The sequence below is a fragment of the Mercenaria mercenaria genome, chromosome 12 (genome assembly GCF_021730395.1).
Source record: "Mercenaria mercenaria strain notata chromosome 12, MADL_Memer_1, whole genome shotgun sequence".
NCBI classification, from domain to species: domain Eukaryota; kingdom Metazoa; phylum Mollusca; class Bivalvia; order Venerida; family Veneridae; genus Mercenaria; species Mercenaria mercenaria.
The window spans coordinates 22,539,267-22,554,637 of NC_069372.1; the positions used below are offsets into that span (position 1 = coordinate 22,539,267).

The following is a 15,371-nucleotide window of genomic DNA, read 5'->3' on the forward strand; positions in this document are numbered from 1 at the left end:
TATAAAATGGAAACACAGTTAAAACATTCGCATTTTGTCTCTCTTACTAATGACGCAGTTCACATCACACCAATCTGAGTAAGAGTGTTCAAACACACTTTTTTGACCTTTCTGCCTGAGCAAGCTGTCCAACTAATGTTTTTATTTCATAATTCAAACATATAACTGTTGTCACTAACATCCCGGTTAGTGACCTCAAAGAGGTTATTGACAGGCATATAGTGAAAATTGTTGGCAAAGAAAAAAATATAGAATTAAAAAACACAAATGGCGTCTTGTAGAAGCCTTGTGAGCAGCTGAAATAATGGTTGTGCTTTATGTATTTTAGCTTCTAGAGTACAAGTCTTGCTATTGACTTTAATAATGTACAGATTATAAAAAATGCACTATGATTTTTTGTACTAGCAAGAAAGTTTAATAAAGCTTCAGTAGCTTCTCATTAGTTCTTTCATCTAAAGCTAAGGAGCAAGAGGAGTGTACCCGGTGTCCCGTCTTGAAACAGCGAACAGTGCAGCAGCTATATATGCCGTCACTGCCGTTATGATGGGCAGACAGAAGCCAGCGCTAAATTTAGAACTGTTGTGTTTGTCTTTCTCTTCAAATACGATAACAGCTGCTGCAACCAAACATCCTGAAAGCAAATATGTATAAATCATGTACATATTAACATTTGGCTCGCTAATGTTGATGAAACTTGATATCTCGAACTCGCTTATCTTAAAATTCCAGCTATCTCGAAGACATTTTCAAGCCCCGTCCGGAAAACACGTGCATAAAATATCATTTTAAATCGAATTTCGGTTATCTCGAAGTAAAACGCTCGATCCCACCGAGTTTCGACTTTATTTGATTTGCCTCAATATGACGTATCATCAGTCTTCTAACTGATATTGTAATGATGAAAAGCAGCACGGCGATGTCCAGCAATCAACAGTAAATCTCAATTTTTATGACCTTGTATATTACAACAAGTTTGAAAGTAAAAGACAATTCCTTTTACTGCTACAGCAACTTTCTCTAGCTGCTGTTTCACATCGTTGTTTTCCCTGAACATATTCACCGCATCCAATCGTTACTTTGAAAAACCGGATCAGTAACGTATGATCTCGGATCAAATGGAGTAGTGTTGGTGATTCTGAGTAAGACAATTGTCTTTTGCAGTTATTTAGAAATTATTGTGAAGGACGGCATGCAGCGCAAGATGTGTTCTGAACATTGCGTAATACTTGTTGATGTTTGTGTCCCAGCAAATCTAAGCATTTTCTCAATTACTTCAAAAAACCGTGCAAAGATAGCAGGTAAACATTTTGCGCAGTGTTTTGGACAGTACACATAATATCCACCATTATAACTAAGATATGGCAACCTACCGCCAAGCAATGCAGATAATGTGGCTACAATAGCAACCTTGCTACTTGATTCATCTTTCAGTTTCAGGCATCCACATACCATGGACAGAAATAATACAAGCACGCCAATTATCATCAAGGCTTGGACCGCGTGAATCCAACCTGCAACTCAAACAATGGTAATATCTACAAACCATGGACAGAAATATTATAGTCATACCTGTTGACCGTGTTGCTTAGGTACCTTCAGGGTTTAAACTCTTGGAAAACAAAAAAACAATAGATATGCGTTTGCAGAACGTTTTTACTAGGTATGCGACCACTAAAAGTCTCAACATCACTTTTCTTTTAGATTTGATCAATAAGTATTAGATGAATTAAAATCCGATTTAAAAGAAACAACATCAACACTTAAACGATCTGAGGTTCAACAATTTAACTAGATCTTAGACTAGATTGATGCGATGTGACAAAATAACGTGTCAGTCTGAAATAAAATCTATAAAAAAGATCCTTTGAAAGGAAAGAATGCAACCAAGACGAATAATAGCAGACTCGGTTTGATTGAGTCTGTTCATTAGAGGTAATGAAATATGCAACACCACTCACGCCCCTAGCACCGGGTTAAGCGGAACTCTATTACACATGTGTTGAATGCACTCCATGATCCAAAAGGACCAGAAAATATAACAACTTGCGTTCCTGGGTTCAAGGATTTCAATATAATGTCTTTAATTTGCGATTGTTTTGTATCTTATTTGCTAGTGTAATAACACTTTAACTCACTATTTATGACATGTTAACTCCAGTCAATATGTAAAATAATCATTTAAATAGGCAGGCGGTTTGACATTTCTTTTTGGCCTCTTATATATTGTGTCCTGTGTTTGGTCTTGACTTCTCGTCTCATTGTTTGAACTTAGCGAATGTATATCTTCGGGTGAGTTGTCCACTGGCTGGTTTCGGATTAGATTTGGATCATTTGCTGCTATTGGTGCTATTGGTGGAGGAGATATGTCTCTGACATTAACGTCAGGAACTGTAGGTCTTAAATTCACACGATTTCTATTGTATTTTGTATTATCCTCACTTACAACGATATAATCTGTTTCATTCTGCCTGTCTATGACTTCAACGCGTTCCCAGTTTATGTCCTTTTTATGCTCGAAATATACGTTTTGTCCACTCTATAGTTTTGGTAGTGTTCGCGCTTTTTTATCGTGAGATTTCTTCACCTACAATTTCCTTGCTTTTCGTGCTGATGTCACTCGCAATTTTGGAATTATATTTGGTACTAGTGTTCTGCCCGTTCTTCCTAACATCATTTCAAAGGGACTTTTGTTTTTGTCCTTTCGTGGTGTATTTATAAGTTCTGAACTAGCTTGATAAGGATCTATGCCTTTCTGCAAACATTTCAACATTTAAGATTTTGCAATTTTTACACCAGCTTCTGCATTTCCATTCGAAATCGGATGGTTAGACGATGTAATATGGTGACGGTTTTTCCAGTCCTTAAAAAACTCTTGAAATTCCTGTGATTTATATTTCGGGCCTCCGTCGTTGATGATTTGCCAAGGAATACCAGATCTACTGAATTGCTCTTTAAGTTTTTCAATCACCTATTTTGAACTAGTTGTTGAAAGGTAATGAACTTCAATGACCACAGATAATGCCTATTTTCAATACAGAAAATGTTCGTTGCTACTTTGTCCCATGGACCATTCCATCATTGTGCTGGTTTAGAGGTTCTTTTTGATTCCGTGGTTTTCTGTCTTCACACGTTGTTATTCATTCCGATCCAGAAAAGTTTGCCTCTTGCACGACGCAATATGCTTTGGTATCCAAAATGTGATGAATGAAACCTTTTTAACATCTCTTTTCTTAGTATTTTTGGAATGAATAGTGCTTCACCTTTCAGAATGACACCAGACTCGACGCTTTAAGTATCTCTGATTGAAATATACTTTTAACGTCTGAATCAAGACGGTCCTTTTCCGGCCATCCGTATATGATGATGTGTTTAAGCCTTTGTAAGTCGTTATCATTTTCAGTTGTTTCGTGTATTTCTGTTATTCGCGCATCAGGAATCTCATCCAAGTAATTCACGTTCAATATTCTTGGGCGTTCATCTTGCGTTCATATTCAATAGATTTCTTACTTTTAGCTCTGCTTCGTCTAAAGAGCTGGTAGTAGATTTGTTCCACATTCGCAGCCTTGTAAACTTCTTTCGCTGTGGTTTCTTTACATATTTTCTATTTATTGTGTTTATTTCAGCACCCGTATCTTGGAAATTCACTTCACGATCATTCACTAGAATTTAGCTTTCACATTTGACTTCATTTCAGCTTCCACAGCACAGTTCATCTGCTCTATAAACTTGAATACATTTATCCAACTCAAGCGTTTCCTCCCTTGTTAAGAGTTCCTGCAACTTAGTTACCAGTTGCACTAAAACTATCTTGCCACGCATCATTCTGTCCTTTTCAGTAAAATTGCATGACTCAACACGTTTCCGAAGTTCTGTTAAAAAAAGTTCAAAAGATGAATAATCATCCATTTTCGTACTCCAGAAACGATGTGACTCTAAAACTTCATTCTTCATTGGGTTACAATATTTCTCTATCTGTTCATATACTTTTGCCGGCTTCTCCTTATCATCCGAGTCCCACACAAACTGATCGTATATTTCGATTACCTTCGGTCCTGAACAGTGTAGAATAATACAAGTTTGCACTTTTTCGTCCTTTGCACTTGCACCACTGGCAGCCATATAAAATTCCATCTTGCGCTTCCATTTGCGGAAATTTTCAGAAACATTTTCTTCAATTTTGTCTAACTGGGTCGATGGTTTAAACAATGAATCAGCTATAGTATCTCACAAGTGTAATCTCGTGAATTGAATGTCACAATATATAACAGGCTTAAAGGAAATGTCAAACTGAAAATATACGAATGAATATATGAACGAAACGTATTTGAAATGTCATATGTTTCCGCGACTGCACTCGTCGGCGTCGGCGATAATCAGTTAATAACCAAGATTTCTGTTTACTCGGTTGTACTTCAGGTTAGGCTTGAGTCGTTCGCAACGCTGCCACCATGTTGACCGTGTTGCTTAGGTACTTTCAGGGTTTAAACTCTTGTAAAACAAAAACAATTGATATGCGTTTGCACGTTTTTACTAGGTATGCAACCACTAAAAGTAGATTGCTAGCAAGCTATCTCAACAATACTTGCAACTCATAGTAATATCAACAAACCATGTCATGAGAAGGTGTTTCCTACGCAACAAGGAAACGAACTGTACCTATAGCATATAGATTGTATGCATACAATAGAAAAAAATCACATCTTTATACATACCTTCAGAGGGTTTCTTGCAGTCTGAAGTAACACCATGCACTGTACAATTGCGCCATAGACCTGTACGTATGATTTGGTTGCCCTGGTTCTGGTAAGTCCAGTATGGCGATACGGTGCTAATCAAACACAGCCCCCATGTATACACACTCACAGCCACAGTCACAGTGGACATAATACTCATGTTGGAATTCTGGATAAATGACCGCAAAATGTATACGTTACAATATTTAACATCAATACTATTTTTCGTCAAAACAATGGCTGTCACAATGATTAGTATTATGTACATGAAGTACTAAACAAAAAGTGCACAAAAACAAAACCTCAACTAGAATGTGTAGACCTGTAGGACACATGGTGTGGACCCACTGGTACATTTGTTACAAATAAGGGGCAATAATTCAAATGTTTGCAGTCTTAAGGGGGTATAGCCTCAACAAAATCTTCATGAAAAGGATTCATTATTCTAGGCCATATTCTTTTTGAGCTATGATCATAACAAACAAAAAAATCCACTATTTTGGCTATTTCAAGGGCCATAACTCTGCAATAAGCGATAAGATTCTCAGGAAGAATGCCATTTGTGAAAGATCAGCTAAGCACGTCATGTGGTGAGAATGTGCATTTTTTACTCTTTCAGGGGTCATAACTTTGAAAATAGGGGGTGGAGTCAGCCAAAAAATAATAGATACGCAAGTTTATATCATGATTAAGACTCATGCAAGTTTTCATCAATTTATATCAAATATTTTTGAGCTAGGCGCATCACAATGTGAAAATGTGCATTTTGATTATTTCAGGGGCCATAACTCTGGAAATAGGGGGTGGAGGCAGAAATAAATAAAAGGTGTGCAAGTTCATATCATGATAAACACTCATGCAAGGTTTAATCAATTTATATGTAGTACTTTTTTAGCAAGGCGCGTCACAAGGTGAAAATGTGTATTTTTTACTATTTCAGGGGCCATTACTCTAAAAATAGGGGGCGGATCCAGACGAGGTGTGCAAGTTCATATCACGATAAAGAATCTTGCAAGGTTTAATCAATATATGTTAAATATATTTGAGCTAGGCACATCACATGGTGAAAATGTGCATTTCTGACTATTTCAGGGGCCATAACTGTAAAAAAAGGGGACAGAGCCAGATGAAAAATAAGAGGTGCACAAGTTCATATCATGATTAAGTCTCATGCAAGGTTACATGAATCTATATCAAATGCCTTTCTAGCTTGGCGCGTTACAAGGTAAAAATGTGCATTTTCTACTATTTCAGGGGCCATACCTCTAGAAATAGGGGATGGAGCCAGACGAAAAATAGGAGGCGCGCAAGTTCATATCATGATAAAGACTCATGCAAGGTTTCATCAATTTATATCAAATACTTTTTGAGCTAGGCGCGTCACGAACTTCGGACGCACGCATGGACAAGGCCAAATCTATATGCCCCACCACTCATGGGGGCGGGGGCACAAAAAGTATCAAAAGCATGTTGCAACACTACTTTGCAATCTTTGAAATGCATTTGAAGGCACGTTTAGTCTAGTTGAATCACAGAAACTTGAAGATGCTTGGGTAAACTGCCTGCTGCACAGTAAATGGGCCAGAAATGTTAGCATCAAAGTAAAAAAGAAAATGAAGTTTATCTTTTATTTTCTATTTCAACATTTTCATGAAGGTAAATAGCTTAGATTCAAGAAACAGTAAAAGAAAAGAAAACTTTCTATAATTTTATTTCGATTTTCTATCATTTCTATCCTACACTCTGAGCAAGCCAAACATGATATAATCCTAATTCTGATAACAAAATTTCACCTTGGAGACCCGGTTTATTTTGCGAGGATTTATATCTATACAATTCTTCAAAGAATTATATACTTGTTCAGTATATTTAACCTGATAACAGTTGCTAATTTTCAACCAATACTTTATAATATTGTAATGCCTATCTGTTTCTAAGGTGGCAGGGGAGTGCAGATTTGCGAATTCCACATTGACGTGTGGGTACCAGTGTTGAAATATCCATAGAAATCTCGTTTTTGCTTATTTTTCTTTGAAACTACTATTGAATATTGCAGATACTATAGACTACATAAAGACGACTCTCCGGTCCTATGCACCTGTCGCTTTTCATGCCAGATGTAGTGAAAATTGGCCAAATCACCCAAATTTTATAGACCAAAATTAGCCTAACCGGGCCTCACTTTGAACTCTGCCATTCATCCATTTTGTATTTTTAAATCCAATTTCGTAGCATATATGTATAGTGCGAACATAGATGCATACCCAGGTGGTGTGGAATGAGTCTCCCAACCACCACTTTATTTCCCTAATTTTCACTTGAAAAAAAGTGGATGGATAACAGCCGAGCGTCTGGTCGACTTTTTGTTCTGATGTTTATGTTTTAGCCTCAACCGGAAGTACGGAGCTAGGAATTTTAAAACACCCGCCATGTAGAATCATTAACCGTTCCTCATTCCCCAGATATATTAAAGAATTCATAATGATAAATAACCAGTAAGATAGATATGCCTTTATATCTACCCTGTCCTGTTTATACAGAAAATCGACCGGGGCCAAATTACGAAACCGCTCCCCTGCCACCTTAAGTTTTTAAGATGTTTAGATAAAATAAAATGTAACCTGTCCTGAATCCTAAGACACTTATAGTGATATCAACTGAACAAAAAGTGTTGCCGTACCTTGCAAGATAGCCGGTGAATAAGCCAACAAAAGTGCCCACCCCTCCACGCAAAAATCAGCCAAAATTTGCATTCTGAATCAAAGTAACCCCGAAAAACTATTTACTGCCTTTAAAGTTAATTTCACATGATATTTACATTTTGAAGCCTTTCAAATGTTAAAACCATGTACTTTTAACATAATTTTGGTATACAAATGCAGATTACCGTACTTATCCTATCGGGACAACCTTTAAACGCCACCCATCCATCCTTTGGGGCCACCCCAGCCACTATATAGCTGAATGGCATTGCTAGATATGGATACATGTGTTGCTTTTAAACAAAATGGCATGAATAGTCATTATCTAGGCACTAATTTCTTCTTTTGGTCGTTTTATGATACGAATCCTACTGGCTGGGGGTCCGTAGCTTCATTATTATATGGCCACCTACTGCCATTTTGGGACTCGCTGGGCCGAATTTAGTACTCAGAAATGAATAAAAACCACTATAGGTTACAGTTCATTCCGTAATGGGTTTAAATACATGCAAAAAGTCAATATTTGAGTGGTTTGAAAATTCGTCTATTTTCCTTAAGGTGGCAGGGGAGTGCAGATTTGCGAATTCCACATTGACGTGTGGGTACCAGTGTTGAAATATCCATAGAAATCTCGTTTTTGCTTATTTTTCTTTGAAACTACTATTGACTATTGCAGATACTATAGACTACATAAAGACGACTCTCCGGTCCTATGCACCTGTCGCTTTCCATGCCAGATGTAGTGAAAATTGGCCAAATCACCCAAATTTTATAGACCAAAATTAGCCTAACCGGGCCTCACTTTGAACTCTGCCATTCATCCATTTTGTATTTTTAAATCCAATTTCGTAGCATATATGTATAGTGCGAACATAGATGCATACCCAGGTGGTGTGGAATGAGTCTTACCACTTTATTTCCCTAATTTTCACTTGAAAAAAAGTGGATGGATAACAGCCGAGCGTCTGGTCGACTTTTTGTTCTGATGTTTATGTTTTAGCCTCAACCGGAAGTACGGAGCTAGGAATTTTAAAACACCCGCCATGTAGAATCATTAACCGTTCCTCATTCCCCAGATATATTAAAGAATTAATAATGATAAATAACCAGTAAGATAGATATGCCTTTATATCTACCCTGTCCTGTTTATACAGAAAATCGACCGGGGCCAAATTACGAAACCGCTCCCCTGCCACCTAAGTTGTATCTACCTGTTTCAGCATAAATAAAACTGTTCTGTTTGGTAATTTTCACCCCGAGTAACCTTTTACAGAAGCTTAGATGTGTTCGTTCTACCTGTACACTTTTATTAAAACCCCAAACTTCACTCGAATAATTCAAAAATGGAATAATGAGTTTATCAGAAAGATCTAATCTATGTTTTGGCCCTATATCTGTTAACTTGTAAAGATATTTATTCATTTTAAAAATTGCCTTAAGTGCCTGTCCTGAAAGCATTTTGTCAGTCTCATTAAAAGAACCACCTGAAGTAAACAAGATACCAAGATATTTAAATTTACTCACTATTTCTAGCTGAATATTCTTATATCTGAAATTGATGTTTTGGCTGAGCCTTCCCCCTTTTCTCAAAATCATATTTTTTGTCTTTTCTGTATTAACAGTTAGTTTCCATCTATCACAATATTCAGCTTAAACGTTTAAAGATTCTTGCAGATCCTGTGCTGTTTTCGCAAATAAAATGATATCATCCGCATATAACAACAAACATATTTTCATGCTACCAATGTCTATCCCTTCAATGCCTTTCAATATGAAAGTCTCTTCAATATCATTTGAATATATGCTAAATAGAAAGGGATATAAACTCTCCCCTTGTCTAACTCTAGCGAACAGGAGAAACTTTCACTTAACGACTCCATGCTTGGCATTGTTATACATGGATTTAATAACATAAAGCATATTACCACGTACACCATATTTGATAAGTTTGAACATGTTATAGATCTAAATGATAATCAAAACATAAACACTTAAAACAAAATTAATGATTTACAGAATTCTTTTGTCCAATTTGCAATCCTTAGAATTTAGCAAATATTTGCAGAACAAATGTCAACAGCAGAGAAGAAATGTATACTGGTACTGATGATAAACTCGAACAGAAAATAAAGTTTTTTACCTGTAACTTTTTTATTTCTGCAAATTGTTATCAATGGTTGGTATCAAAATAAAGCTTAGCTCTTACTGAATAATTGACATAATTTAAATCTATATTTAGTAAGCAAACTCACAAGAAGTGAGGCCCTGAAAGGGGTATGTAAAATGGTGACTGTACGAACGTTGACTGATTATTATTATTATTATTATTATTATTATACCACATTTATATAGCACTCTTTTCATGCACTTGTACACGTTCAAAAGTGCTTTACAGAATGAATTGCAAAAATACAAACAAATACGTATACAAAGATAATGCATTCCACATTAACAAAAATCATGAATGAAAGCAAGTATAATTTAAAAAACAAGATAAAAAAATAAATGTATTGGTCAGTTAACAAAATATTGTACAAAGAAGTGGGTTTTGAGCAGGCTTTTGAAAGCAGCTAGCGTGTCAGCTTCCCTGATCTTGACAGGAAGGGAGTTCCAAAGCTTTGGAGCAGTGCACGAAAAGCTGCGATTGCCATACATCATGGTTTTAGATTTTGGCATAACCAGTGACAGCGTGTCTTGTGATCTTAGGGGTTCTGACCGGTTTATACACTTCTAGCATATCCCTAATATAGGCAGGGGACTGATTGTGCAAAGCCTTAAAGGTGTAGGTCAGACCCTTGTACTGCACCCTGTATTTCACTGGAAACCAGTGAAGCTCCTTCAGAACCGGTGTTATATGGTTGCGACGGGGCGTCTTAGTGATTACGAGAGCTGCAGTGTTCTGGACATGTTGCAACTTGTTAAGTGTGTTGATGATAAATTCGACCCCTTTGTCATTTAAAAAAATCTCATTAGTATTATATTGAAACTTTCTCAAAAATGTTGCAACTGTCATTCCCGATCAAGTAATGGAATGTGACCCAATGTCAGGCCTTCCTGTGTTGACAGTGAGCATGCGCAAAAAACACCCTCTTCCCCAGTATTTTTGGATAAATATTTTTTAAACAGACAAATGTAAGTCATTTATTTAAACAGAATATTTACCAATTTTGTTTTTGTTTACACCAGCTGGTGTTTTAAGTGGTTGCTATTAGACGCCACGTTCATTTATATAAAAGAACAATTGCAATTGAATAATTTGAAGGTGGTCGAGTTTAGGCCTAAAAAAAAATTCTTTGTTTCCGGTAACATGCTCAAAAAAATTAGGGTAGGTAGGTCGGAAATTTTTTTTTTTGGAATTTTTTTTTTATTAAGGGAGAGTTTTCAGAAATTATTTTTTTGTCAAAAAATGATTACAAATAAGGGGGTTATGCCTTTAGAGCATCAGTAAGTTGATTTCTAACATCACTGGCCATATTTAAAGCATAAAAAGTGCAGTTTTGCATCTTTTTGTTAAAAAGTTGAAAAAAATGTTCGCGAAGGCCATAAAAACATTTAGGGTCGGGGCAAAAATTTAGGGTAGGTCGGGATACCGGAAACAAACAATTTTTTTTTTGCGCCTTATCATCTGTTCGAGTTTATCATCAGTACTGTACCAGTATGTTAAAATATTTAAATATACTGAGTTAGCTCTCAGCATCAACACTATTTACATTATTTTTGACTGATTAAATACCATTTTATAAAACTTTGTATTTGAGTGAGTTTTTTTTTTTTAAATAAAGGTGCAGTTGGTAAGAAAACTTGGGTCCATAACCGTGCAAAAACATGAACTGCCGTTTAGGAGCCACATGAATTTTATTTGTCATGAAATTTACAGCAATGTGCAGTGTAAGGAAAATAATGTACACAATTATAATGCTCAAAAAAGCTATTTATTTTTTTCCTTAAATATATATAGATATATTCCAAATATAGCAGTCGCAGAAATTAATTTCTACGTGATACTGCATGTTCTTTATTCTGCCACATATATATCTAATATAAATTCTGTAATGTTTTAATAGTAAAACAAATGCATTTTCTCTTTTCTAAAAACTTATTTTACTCCTCTTATATTCAATGTAAGCGTAGTGTAAAACTTACAGGTACTTGGGCCTAAGGAAAATCATAATATTTTCATTTGACATATTTATTTCTTTATAAGAGGACCAAATGGTCCAGAGTCTCTCGCGTGAGGGACACGACCTGTCATGAGGAATATCAGTGAAGGTTAAGTTAAAATTATCTATAGATTACAAAGTCTTGAAAATGGTCCATTTACTGTGCAGCAGGCAAAATATATAACTAATACCTGCAGTATTAGATACATGGCTACATAAGAATGATGTTGAGCTAGAAATGAGAATACAAAACCGAAAGTTATCATTATTTAAAATGAACCAATCTATCTGCATAATTAATAATGGGTTCTCTTTTACGATGAGGGTGGGGTGATTTTCTTAAACATGCGTTTTAAAATCTTAAAATTATTTGACCTGTTTCCCTAGATATCAAAAATTATTACAAAGGAAAACATTTACCTGTGAAATGTCCTGTGATTTGGGAAGCCTATGTAACACGAATTATAAGGTAAATCGGATACTGTAATGCATTAATTTTTCGCTGGGCCTACGATTGATAAGTAATGCCTGGAAACAGCTGAAATCTACGCAGCGCAGCGTAAACAAACAAAAAGATTAATAAAGCAAAATGCACTTTTAAATAATGTATGTTAAAGGTCTTTAACCTGGACTCCTCATAATGGGAAGAGTACCTTTTCTTAAAAAATAAGAACTACAACCTTTTCAAAATGTAAACGAATATCTCATTTTCTTCTCATATTGTCATGTGCTTTAGTTCTATTTATGCAAGGGATTTGAGCCGTGTTTTAATCATATCACTAAAATCGAGAATAAGAAAAATGTGTTCAAAGTCGTTTAACAAATGTTTTAGCAATCATGGATGTATTGTTATTGACACATATCGGCATTAATTCTCCCGCATTGAGTGTACGCACGCATTGAATGTACGCTATTAATTAAACCTATGTTAGACCTAACCCTAACCTTTAGTCAGTATATATTGTACACTCAATACGTGCGTACATCCAATAGGGGCGATTTAATGTTGGAGATGATGGTCACATATCGTGTAATATCAATTGTGGATATGCATGTAGAAACGTTCCAGGTTTTAAAAGAATTTATGTACTTGTCATATTTTCTCCGTTCCCGTGTCAGCTTCTGCGCATGATCAACCAATCACTAATAACGATAAACTCTCTTGCATGCATACAAAGATTCTAATGGCACTTTTAAATCAAATGGATCCCATATGTGATTCATCAGTGTACAGCTTTTTAAACCCCTGTTCGGCTGATAAATTTAAACAAAAATAGTTTAAGTATTTACTAGATTTTAAACAATTCCATTCATGCATTGCTTTAATAGGTTAGAATCATTTTATTTTTGGTAGTATTAAATTACTGGTTAATATCTCACAAACTCAAATGCCTTCTGAACAACCAGCATCATGCGCGTAGCGTGGCATACTCGGTTACTCTGCTGAGTATCATTTAAAATCCAACAATACAAAATAAAAAGCTAAATACTCCATGGAAGCAATAAAAACTGATCAGGGGTGGGTAATGAGGTAGGGACAATGGCATAGCATATAAGTAAGCTGTTGTCTTGGTCCTTGACTTCGTTATATTTTTGTGACGGCAGACCGCTGTTGCTCTGTTACCGAAATTTCTATCCAAATTTCTAAATATTTTTTTTTCTTGCTCCGCTTGTACTTGTTATTGTAAAACCTTATTGAAATCTAAATATATTTAAAATTCTAAATACATATACGATTTTACATGCATATATATACTGTAGCTGCTACTGACTATAAGAACAATTGCTTAATGGCAAGTGTTCATCACTAGTAAAATCTAGAATAGAAGGATCAACAACTGTTTCTGTAACAACTATGAATTCCCAAGCATTATTTCCTAATTCGCTACGTTCACTAAAATATTATCTATCCCATAATCAAAGAGAATCAACGGGAGTAAAAAGACCAGATTCATAAATTAACATTTAGGCTTTGTTATCCGTATTGCCATAGTATAACACTTAGCTTAGTCATATAAACTATCAATTCATTAATTTCTACGTTAGGAATATACTTTCCGGGTCATTTTGCTGCGAAGCACCTACTCAGCCCTACTTCACTCCGTCGTAGGAGGGGATAGTATAAAGAAACCAAGTTTCAACACCAGTCACCTTCTTATTATGCCCTGACACCCATTTCCCAAAATTTATTGCCGAAAAAAATACATTCAATCAAAATTACTTAACGCGTGAAATAATTATACATCATACACCTCGATACCTTTGCAATACGGTAATACCCCTAGAATACACATATGTAACAAATGCTCATAACTAGCATTTACGGTAAATTCTCTTTTTAAATATTGCAGTTATAGGAAAATGTTGTAAGCATTATTTTGATTTCTAGACCAAGGTAATTTTTGCCATCTGTTGCATGTCGCATGTATGCATGTTGCATGTTGCATTTACTTATACAAAAAAACTTATATAATTTCCGTGAAATGTTATTTCTACATTCTAGGAAATCAATTAAATGATGATACAGAGACAAAAGTCTTGTGACAGATGTTTAGGCTGAAGTATAAAATCTAAATTCACAAAACGATAATAAAGGAAATGTTTGGACAACATTAGTAATTAGATATTTGTACTTGAAGAATGAAATAAGAATCTACTGAAATAGCTTCATCATTTTGTCTGTTTTGAAATTGTGCATAAGTCAAAGTTTGTCCTCAACAGTCTGATCAAGTTCCTTGGCAGTTTAGAGTATTTATTACAAGGTGATTTGCATATATTCCGTTGTAACACGTATGTACACATGTGTACTTTATTTAAGAATTGAATGCTATTTTCTGGACATCTTCCAAATTCATCAATCGCGCAAGCGATTCTTTTGATTGATTAGCAAGAAGCCTTCCAGTGTGGTTCATACCCATATAAACGCACAAAAATAGCATTCAATTCTTACATTTACATTTTACGACAGCTTGCTACAAAAATAACTGATTTGCTTTCCAGGAAAATCAGAAACTCTAAATAAATGTCAAGATACAGATCGTTATGAAAATTTATACAGTCGTATCATTCATTTATGATCTTTGACGTCAGAAAAGTTAGTTAAAGCTGTTCGGCGCCAAATTTTTAAAGAATTTTAAGAATTTTTGGAACGGAGCCATATTGTTCATGTTTTAGGCGAAGGACGTCAGATTACGCGTGCAATCTCGCGGAAAGGGCCGTCATTGATATTATTACGGCAATGTTGTTTATACGAAAATTAACGCTTCTGTCTTTCCATATAAAATGTATAGTGAATGTTGTATACAACAAATAAGTCTGGAAAAAGAGCCTCATGTTGCTTAATTTGTGAATAATAAATTTTGGCTTGAATAAATAGACAGCCTAGTCCAAGTCCTTCCAAAATGCCAGCCCCCATCACTCTTCCCGACCCCGATTTGTAAGTTAAACGTTCATCAACTTATATACAGACCTTTCTTTACATTCAGAGCCGTTTGTGAATAGTTTGTTCAAAAAACTGAGGAAGCATGGTTTTGGTTAGAAAAGTCACCAACCCCCCCCCCCCCCCTTTCTATTTGTTTGCTCTTATGTTTCAATAGGGGAGGACCCCGTCGGAGAATTCCTCTCACCCACACTCTCCCCTTGAGTAACATCTAAACTGCTCACGCTACGCCCTTGAGCATGCTGTTAAAAGCTGATTAGCGGGATGCTGACGAAGTCCATTGTACATGGATGTAAGCCTCTCACGTATATATAACTAAAAAGTTCAAAATGGATGT

At 35.6% G+C, this 15,371-nt stretch overlaps 1 protein-coding gene across 1 annotated transcript; it reads right to left on the reverse strand.

The window, feature by feature from the left end:
• Positions 1–24: 24 nt before the first annotated feature.
• Positions 25–12,108, reverse strand: LOC123535144 (epithelial membrane protein 3-like). Its single transcript, XM_045317692.2, has 4 exons — positions 12,016–12,108; positions 4,713–4,902; positions 1,371–1,511; positions 25–631 (listed from the first exon to the last, which is right to left on the reverse strand). The coding sequence occupies exons 2-4, from the start codon at positions 4,891–4,893 to the stop codon at positions 459–461; spliced, it is 495 nt and encodes a 164-aa protein (XP_045173627.2). The 5' UTR covers positions 4,894–4,902; positions 12,016–12,108; the 3' UTR covers positions 25–458.
• Between the last annotated feature and the right edge of the window lie 3,263 nt (positions 12,109–15,371).